This window comes from Grammomys surdaster, unplaced genomic scaffold, assembly GCF_004785775.1.
Source record: "Grammomys surdaster isolate TR1022 unplaced genomic scaffold, NIH_TR_1.0 149, whole genome shotgun sequence".
In the NCBI taxonomy this organism is placed as follows: Eukaryota; Metazoa; Chordata; class Mammalia; order Rodentia; family Muridae; genus Grammomys; species Grammomys surdaster.
The window spans coordinates 13,252,676-13,262,630 of NW_021604607.1; the positions used below are offsets into that span (position 1 = coordinate 13,252,676).

Sequence of the window (9,955 nt, forward strand, 5' to 3'; positions counted from 1 at the left end):
CTCCTAATAGTGCCACTCACTGGGTCAAGAATTTTCAAAGCACCACAGGCAGGATCAGTAAAATACTGAGAAGGTAAAAAGCGACAATGAAGCATGATGCTGAGGGAAACACAGCTGTATGCACTTAACTTGCACAAGCCTTGAGTTTGGGGTTTGAGGTTTTTATGTATTTTACCAATAAAGTAGTTTTTACATGTACATACATTGGCAGAGAGTAAGGCTAAGAGCAAACAGTGTTTGTCAATACAAGTATAAACAGAAAGGAAAATGGGACAGAGAGAGGAGCTAGTGCAGAGCCATGTGTGAATGGAAACTTGGAGAAATTTTTCCGTGGAGAAACGAGGCCAGTACTGTTAGTTTTCTGCAGGAGACAATTGGATTTCTTCCTCGAAGTTACACTGTATCAAAGATGTAGATGTAAAACTGAAGTCTGCCTTGTCTGTGCTTTGCCTGTGTCCCACTGTGTTTCTAATGCAGTGCCCTAGGAAGCACTGTGCAGGCTTTCAGAAACACGCACAAGAATGTCAGAATGTATATTATACCATCATTATAATAAGGGAGAGTAGAAATAATTGTTCATCGACATAAATGGATTAACAGTTGGAAACTTCAACATAAAGCTTACCTTGGCAGTGGAACTAGTTAATGTAAACACGTCTGCGAATGATAAATGCAGAAGTGATTACAGTACTGTCCAGAGAGGTGGGCTTGGGTTGAGTACTGTCCAGAATGCGGTCAGGGTTGGGTTGAGGGATCCAGCCATTTTCTTTGTTCAGAGCAAAATCAGTTGTAGAATTGATCTGGTAGTTGAAGGGAGTGTGCGTGTTGCTTCTCTGCTGTTGTCTGTGTGCTTCTGTGTGCTCATACGACTTTGTTTTTTTAGTCACTTTAAGAAAACAAATTTCAGTAAGTTTTTTCATATCAAAAAGATGAATGCACTATGTATATGAATTGTTTTAAATTCAGAGGTAAAGACGCCATATCAATATGTAATACTGAGATAGATTATCCATGGAACCGTTGCTGTGTGGGATAGGTGGGGATGACAGGACGCTTGCCACTGAATGTCTGTACTTAACAGTAACTGAGCTGTTCTGGTCTGCCAGTTTGTCTACAGGACAGTGTGCTAGCTTTCTGGAAACACGGAATGCAAGGTAGAAGTTTTAGATCTAATGAGGTGAGTATGCTTTTGACGCGTGGTCATTATGTAGTCATATGAAGCCAGGCATGGTAACCTGTGCCTGGTGTCTTAATGCTAGGAGGCCCAGGCAGGAAGATCATTTGAACTCAATAATTCAGGTCCAGCCTGGGCAACATAGTGACAACATAGTGAAACCTGTCTCTTTTTAAAAAAAATTAAGTAGAAGACACAAGATCTTTTTCAAGCAATTCTTTCAACACTATAAAGTTCCTAAGTGATGCCATAAGTGTGTTTATGCTTAGTGTGGTCAGTGCGGTGGTAAGGTCAGCACATGCTCGATGCTCTAGAGCAGAGCTTCTCAGCCTTCTGATGCTGCACCCTTCACTGCAGTTTCCCCTGCTGTGGTGACCCTAACCATAAAATCATCTCATTGCTACTTCATAACTGTAAGTTTGCTACTGTTATGAATCATAATGTGAATATCTGTTTTTCCATGGTCTTAAGTGTCCCCTGTGAAAGCAGCCCACAAGTTGAGAACCCCTGTTCTTGAGCCTTCTCTCTCTATTCGCCAATGGACCTCTCATGCTGCCGTATAACTTCCCTAGGACTCCAGACAAGAGCCTCTGACATTACCAAAATGAGCCAGCCACTTCCTCAGCTTCCCAGACCTGGGAAGCTCTGTCTTACACTTAACAACAGCGACATCTGCACACAGTTAGTAACAGGCTTGACTCCTGATTCTGCCGTCTTCATTCAGGAGACATGATTGTTGGCCCCTTTGTCTGAGCCCTTCATACTGTGCAGAAATAACTTTTACTCTAAGATACATGACATACTTAATTCAGCTCAGCATTTCTGCTAGCAGTGCTTTAGAACAAGCAAGAGGAATGGTTGACCCCAAAACATTATTGGCAGGTAAAGCCATCAAGACTTCCCCAGGACACCCCAGCCAATCCCAGGAGCAAGAGCTTGTCCAAACGCTACCTGGAGGCCTTTCTCAGACTACATAATGAGATGTTCAATACGCCTCATGAACTCCACGTCCTTCTAACCGGCAAAGCCCTGTGTCCCCTGCAGGTACAGGCCAGAGCCACCACTGCAGAAGTAACGGAGTTTCCTTCACCAGTTCAGTGTTACGCTAGAAGTGAAGGAACACTAGTGTTTCTAGAACAGCTCATTATAAGGTTTTGACGGAATAAATTTTATTTCAACATCAAATTGAATGTTTTAAGTTTCAGCCTCACTATTGAAAGCTATTGCTAGAGGCATAGTTTGACCTACTGTGTGTTTATCAGCCGTCAAAATTAAGTTCCTCTCCCTTTTTGTGGTCTCAGTCTTTATTGCTCAGGCAGTTCGTAGTTGGTCACACTGAGGAGGCATCCCATCACAAAGTGGTGCTGAAGAGAGCAGGGAACAAGTGGGAAAGATGCTGTCCATCGTGAGCACGTCCCAGACATCAGACTTGCTTGTACTTACAGGAATGCTGTCCCCCACAGAGTGCACATCTTGTCTGAAATCCCAGCTCACAAATCCAGACTCTGCTGGCCTCTAGATGTTTCCGTACCACATAGCAACCGCTCAACACACAAAACCAGAGTCGAGTGGCTGGATGGTGTCTGTGCTCTTGCCACTCACACTTTGGATAAAAAAAAATTAATTTTGTGCTTTTCATTCAGATTTTCTCTGAAGTCTATAATCTAGCAAGTAGTTTTCCTTCACCAGTGTTTGAGGATTAATTCTAAATTCGCCACATTTTCCCTAAACTAACAAACTGATGTGATTACAAACTTACAACACATAATAATGAAGGAAGACCTTTTCCCGTCCTACAAACTGTCGAAGTCCAGAAGGGGGCTGGGCATTTGCCATCCAAACAAAAATTTGTATTTTTGGAGTCAGACGTGGTACCTCATACATGTAATCTACTCAAGAAACTGAGTCAGAAGGATCTGGAGTTCAGGTCTACCCTGTGCTATATACCAAGATTCTGTCGCAAAAGAAGGGAAGAATTTTTAAAAGATTTTGTATCTTTAATTTGAACAGTTTTTTTAAAATTATGTTTTACTAAATAGGTAACACAAGAAATTTCAGATAACACAAGAATCTTCAGACTCCTTGGATCTGACAGGTATGAAGTTGGGCTTCACAGAATGTCTGGTAGTGAATGGGCTCCCAACCCAGTGTAAGGCTGCTTACTTTTTGGGAAGAATTGAAATTTCTACATGTTCAGCACTGTTTGCTTATTTTTTAACTATTGAAAACTAGTCTTCTGCCGGGCAGTGGTGGCTCATGCATGCCTTTAATCCCAGCACTTGGGAGGCAGAGGCAGGCAGATTTCTGAGTTCGAGGCCAGCCTTGTCTACAGAGTGAGTTCCAGGACAGCCAGGGCTACACAGAGAAACCCTGTCTCAAAAAAAAACAAAAAAAAAGAAAGAAAGAAAACTAGTCTTCCAAGTAATGGGACCCATAGTTCTGACAGTGCTGTTACCTCAGCCACACTGTTGATAGCAGCTTATAGCAGAAGGCAGGCATGCTGGATGTCAACAGACACAACTCTGAGCAGGCCATGACAGATAATAGTCCTTTTTATTATTATTATTTTATCCTGGATTACCTTTAGGTTGGTAAACTGCAGAGTATTTTAGGATTAATAGGACTAAGCCCCCAGGACATCCCACTACTCCTGTATAATGGGTTTCTCCTCAGCCCTTGCCCTTCACCCTCAAGTCCTAGAAGAACACTCACTGATCTAGAGGTAGGCGGTGGACACCTCCCAGGGCGGGAGTCAGAGTGCCTACAAATGGATTCTGCCCTTAAGACCAGCGTTTAGAGAGGGGTCTGAAAGAAGCCATGCTTGGTTGCTTGGTTTGTTTGGTTTTCTGGCTGATGTTAGTTTTCAAAAATAAATAACTTTGTTCTGTTATGTGTTTCTTATTACCTTTAGGGTTGTGGTTTTGGAAAGTAGGCCAACTGATAACCCAACAGCAAATAGCAATTTATACATCTTGGCGGGTCATGAAAACAGCTACTGAGACACGGTCTTCTTGTCACTGACCTGTGGAGACAGTGACCATGGCCACTGCAACGTTAGTGGATGCGTGAGGCTATGCAGATGCTACAGGAACCTAGCTTCCGTTCCTTATAATTTATTGTGGCATGAGGCAGATGGGAGAGCATTTTGTTTTAAGTGGTATGAATATATTTAGCATATGGAACCACACAAGTGCTTGATCCTTTGTTATGTGATCTTTGTACATATAAGCAGTATTTTTCTGTGAAACTTCATATTGCTGAAGGCATACACTAAGAACTGATGTAGATAGTGTACTTTTATGAGATGTAAAAGTGTCTTATCTGTACAGATGTAAATGTTGATTAAAATGCAGCTGGGGTTAATATTTTAACAATCCTTTAGTATATTCTTGGGTGTGGTCATATTACAGAATGGGATGCGGCAATGAGACAAGACATTAACACTATTGTATTTTTATTACATGTAATTTAGTAATATGGACATAAATCTTGTAACTTTTAAAATGGTAACGAGCTGTAATCATTTTATAATCTTGTTTTTAATTTTAATGCACGTGCACTGGTGTTTCTCCTGCACAGTGTTGACATGTGATGTGTTGTCACACAGAAGCTGTGACACCCGCCATGAATATGCATTTGGTCCTCCAACATCTTTTTTTACATGTATTTGGATAGTTTTCTATGTGAAACAAACCAGTTAACCACCTGTTGTAGTAACTGATCTTTTTATATTTAAGCAGAATCGTGTAAGATAGCTTATCTGTGCTTAGGATACACCTTTGCAAAAACCTTAAATCACGAATGGCGGTACCACGGTAGAACACTGCAGCTGTCACCAGGCTGACAGTGTGCACAAGATCAACCAGCATTGCTGGGGAGCCCACCTAGACACTTCACAGTCACACTGAAGAGCTGTCACATTCCAGAGTGAAGTGATGGAGTTGCTCGTGGACCTTTCCTTCTGTTGGCCTTATTTTCTTACCACTTCCATGTTTCTTTTGATTTGGAGTATTAATACATGGCCAAAATAATTTAGTTACTACCTCATACAAACATTATAATGGTTACTACAGATCACAGGAAGTTAGTTTGGTTAAAATCATTGTTGATTGTTTTTTTCCAATGGAGTGTATCTGTCTTATCAAGATAGATATCAAGCTGTAGCAAAGTGCACACCTCTGACTCTTTGGAATATGTTCATATGTTCTTTATATTTTGATGTGAGTATATATACACTAAGAACAAGCTAAATTGTGATTTATGCTTCATTTATTTTAACTGATAATGGTTTTAAATATGTTCCTGATTGTACATACTGTAAAATAAACATGTTTTTTAACATGCTGTTGAGTAGTTGCTTGTCATCTGGCTTAGTAGGATTAAAGGGAAATGCTTTGGGTGCAGTCAGATCTTAAGTGTCCAGTTCTCCCATAATCATCCTTATTTGATCTGTATTTTTAATATAATATTCCCACATTTGAGAAAGTGGGCATCTTTTGTAGGATCTTGAATTCTTGTCAGGAAAATCAAACACTCATAGTGTTTTGGTTGAAGCAGGAGTTGGCAATTTATATCTTAGGCAGATCTAGCCCACCTCCTGTTTTTGTCAATAAAGTTGTGTGAGGACACAGCATCACCTGTGTACTGACATGTCGTCTAAGGCTGTGCCGATACTCCAGTGTCACACTTGAGTGGTTTCAGAGGAACAGACCAGCCTGAAAGCTTGTGTGTCTACTGTCAGACACTTCACAAAAAGTAGGCTATGGCAGCTCGTGTGTCTACTGTCAGACCCTTTATAGAAAGCAGGCTATGACAGCCTGGGATAGCAGCTGTGACAGCCTGGGATAGCAGCTGTGACAGCCTGGGATAGCACAGCAGAGCAGTGTTGGGATGCAGCTCTGAGGGGCGGGACAGGAAGTGGGAAGAGCTGGCTGAGTAACCAGGACACGCAGTCCATTTCTATTACTTCTTCCAAAGTCTATTAGGGTGACCTTGGATCATTTATTCCAGAGCCATTAGTGTGTCGAAGAATCAGAGCAATTGTGGATATTACTTTCTCTAATAGAAATAATCAACATTAATTATTAATGACACTTCTTAAATCCACTTACATGAGAATAACATCACTAACTGGCTGAAAAACAGACTTAGGGGAAAGGTTTTAGGAAACCAGATTCTGCTGTTAGTAATGCAGGGCAGTTGGTGCTCTTAAACCTCAGCTGATGTTTATTCCGTCCACTCGGCAGTTCCTGTACATTACATCTTGGAAACGGTTGTGTTAAACTGCCCAGCACTTAGAAATACTGCCCCCTCCTAAAAATGTACATAACTCACTGCTTCTTAACCATAAGCTCTTACAAGGTATCTTTGGACTCAAACTCTTTAGGGAGTAAGGCCCACTAACCTTTGTCTTTATGAAGTGTAAATTATTCTGATATGCACCACAGAGTAAGAACCACTGGCATACGATTACATCAAAGTCAACAGATCACTGGTTTTGAAGAATCATTTATGTGACAGTTTCAAGTGCAAATTCATACGTTTCACAAAGGGATCCACTCAGATAAATGGTGGGAGCAGGAATCTTACTGTCTGCTTTCTTGTTAACTAATTGTGTCCTTACTGGTTTCGAAAGCAGCAGCTGCTTGCTGGTGGTTTTAGTGGACGTGTGAGAGTCATGTTTTAGTAGAGACCACAAAAATAAAGGTATTAGTCATTCTTATCGTTACCAACACAGAAGGGAAAGGATGGGTGGGGAAAAGTAGCCGATAAACACTGAAAAGACCTCTAACATTGGATGGTGATCTCCTATTGAGGTACTTTTGCAGATTGGAAACAAGACAGAAATCCATCCAGTTAGTGTGCTTGGGGAAGATGAAGAAGGTAAGCAGAGGTAAGGAGACAAGACAGAAATCCATCCAGTTAGTGTGCTTGGGGAAGATGAAGGTAAGCAGAGGTAAGGAATGTAGTCAAGCTTGTCTCTAATCCCAGCTGACACGGAGGATCATGAGTTTAAAGCCAGGCTAGAACTATAGAGCAAAGTACGCTCATGTTCTTTCTGTCTCCCTCTTCCGTGTATATGTACACATATATAAAAAACACAACCATATATGTGTATATGTATATATATATGCACAGCACACACATACATAAATAAGAGAGAGAACAAAAGATATCTTTGATATGCTTTGGGAAAGAGAAACTTCCATATAGATAGCTATAGACATCCTTGGTAGAGGAGAAAGAACTTGATATGCAGGGATGGGCTGACGGGAGATGCTGTAGTTCAGACATGCAAAACTACTGCGTGTTCAAGGAACAGTGACGTTAAATGCAGTAGAGATTAGAGTATGTGGACAAAGAACCTGACAATGCTGGAGGAAAAAAAGTGGGCCAGTGAAGAATCTGTACAGGTAAGTAGCTTAGAGAAGTCAGGAGTGTGCACACCCGTAGAGACAGGAGACTCAAGTTCAGTGTCTTCCTTGGTGACATAGAAAGTTCCAGGTCAGCATGGGCAACATGAGAGCCTGTCTCACAAAAAGGTGGAGAGAAGCCAGTCCTTGTGATCTTTAATACCAGCACTTAGGAAGCAAAGGCAGGCAAATCCCTGAGGTTAAGGCCAGCCTCTTGTACATAGCAAGTTCAAGGACAACTACCAGGACTGCATAAAAAGCTTGTCTCAAAAAGGGGGGGGGAGGTCAGGCTGGGGAGACAGTGGAGTGAAAAGACTTGTTGGAATCCCTAGAATCCATGTGAAGTTGGTCTCTATCATCTGTAATCCCAAAAGTCACAGGCCAGCCACCCTGTCATACACAAAAGAGGACAAAGACCCTGTCTCATGGTGAGAAGCATGTAGAACACACACACACACACACACACACACACACACACACACACGTGCGCGCACACACGAGTCCAGTAAAGAGTAGACTCTTGCTACACCTGATGAGAAATGTTTTCTAGCATAAAGGCAGAAATCATATAAAAATGGGTGAGTGTGTGTTTAGTTGAATTTAGTGGAATCATGTTCTGGTCTTCAGTGAGGTAAATAAATGTGCTTTCAGGTTTAAGTCCATTTAAGATGTGATCCTTGAGCATATTATCCCCAAGGGAATAGGGAGGTGAGGTAGAGGGGGAAAGGAGACACCTATTAAGAAGGGAAGTTCAGACGACCTAAATATATCTGACCAAGAGGAGCATATGGTAGGTGTTTGTGTGTGTGCCTTGATTTATTCTGTGGGTAACAACTGAAATTCTCTTCCCTGAGGTTGACATGTTTATCTCAATGCCACATTCAATGACATCTGCTGTTCTACTCTGAATCCGCCCCGGGTTTCTGGAGCAGCGTCGCTGAGTTACGAAAATGGTGTTAATGAGCCACGGCTGGCTCCAACCAGCACAAGGAATAAGGTAGGAGCTGAGGGTGATGGATGGAAAGCGGGCCCTGGCAGGCTGCTCGGCCTGCGCGTCCCGGTTGCCCCGGCGACACTGCAGTGGCTCAGTCTCTTGGGAGTTCTAGGGTAGCAGCACACTGCGAGCTGGGGCTCCCCGAAGCTGTAGGCTGCGTCACCGTCGCCAGAGGCAGTTCCGTAAGTTCAGGTTCCCTGGCCGGGGAAGGCGGAGAGCGGGGTCTGCAGAGCTCGGGAGAGCAGGAGGGGCGCATCCGCGGAGGAGCCACCCGTGGTCTCGTGGGCCGTGGGAGTGCCAGGGAGGGACAGGGACGCACCTGTGCCTCTAGAGACCGCTTGTGGCCTGGACGCAGGGAAAAGTGAAAGCCCGGAGGCTTGAAAATAAAGTGAGGTTTCGCCAAACTTCCAGGTTTTGTCTGAAGCGTGGGACATAAAGAAAATGAGTTGTGTAGATTGTGTAAATTATGTGGTGGGCAATTTTAACAAGATCGATTTTGTTGACAGTTTCGTGCGCAGCTGTGGACTTTTAAATTGCAACTCAGTAAGACAAGTCGGAATGATAGATCTGTAGAATCCATGTTCCCGATCAAGTTTATTAAACATAAAAGTATGTTTGGTTTTATTGGAGGCAGTTAACTACAAACTGTGAGTAGCATCCTGGGTGAGCTTCCCTGGCCTTGAAGCTGTCCTCGCCCCTCAACATTTCTAAAGCCAGGGATTGGTCGTGGTTGGTTTTTTAAGTTTCCTAGGGCCTCTTAGGTTAGGAAAGGCATTTGTCCCCCCTTCCTCGCCGTCTTAATTTTGTTTGCTTATGTATTCCTTGTGTTTCTTCAGCTCCCAGGACTTAGTTTGTGAAACAGCCTTGAAAACTAACCTCCAAGCGTCCTTTTGTCCTTTGTACTTTATTTTGTAAGTCCTTAATAGTGAGGAAATTCTGCAGCAACTTTAAAAATCCGGTCGTTTCACTTAACCCCTACCCGGTCTATGAGTTTTAAAATCGCTCTGGTGGCCCCCAGCCTGTTCCTGCCCTTGCCTTTGTAAACAGAACTCCATTAACTCAAGGGTCAATTACTTACAAATTCTGAAGTGAGGAAGGTACACCACTTGAAGCTGAAGGCGACTGATAACTATGGCAAATATTTTCAACCAACAGCTATATTCATTTAATCTTGCCCAAATACAGTGCTAATAATAATAACCAACATGCTCTTGCAGCTTTTGTTTTTAAAAAGAAAATTAGAAAATAAAACTTTACTAAGACTTAGACTACTGTATGCAAGAGAATACGGTGGCAATGCAAGCCTGCTGCCTGCTGCGATGAATTGTGTAGGAGGGGCCTGGGGTGGGCACCGTTAGAGTCAGCTCTGTAGGA

General features: G+C 42.6%; 1 protein-coding gene across 2 annotated transcripts in view; it reads left to right on the forward strand.

Annotated features, from left to right (window-relative positions):
* The window catches only part of Map4k3 (mitogen-activated protein kinase kinase kinase kinase 3), a 143,968-nt gene extending 138,450 nt beyond the window's left edge, over positions 1-5,518 (forward strand). For both annotated transcript variants that reach the window (XM_028765057.1, XM_028765058.1), the window contains 3 exons: positions 1,107-1,177; positions 3,214-3,269; positions 4,086-5,518. In XM_028765057.1, coding sequence (XP_028620890.1) covers positions 1,107-1,177; positions 3,214-3,269; positions 4,086-4,173 — 215 coding nt within the window. In that variant the 3' untranslated portion in view covers positions 4,174-5,518. The remainder of the gene's footprint in view (positions 1-1,106; positions 1,178-3,213; positions 3,270-4,085) is intronic.
* The last annotated feature ends 4,437 nt before the right edge of the window (positions 5,519-9,955 follow it).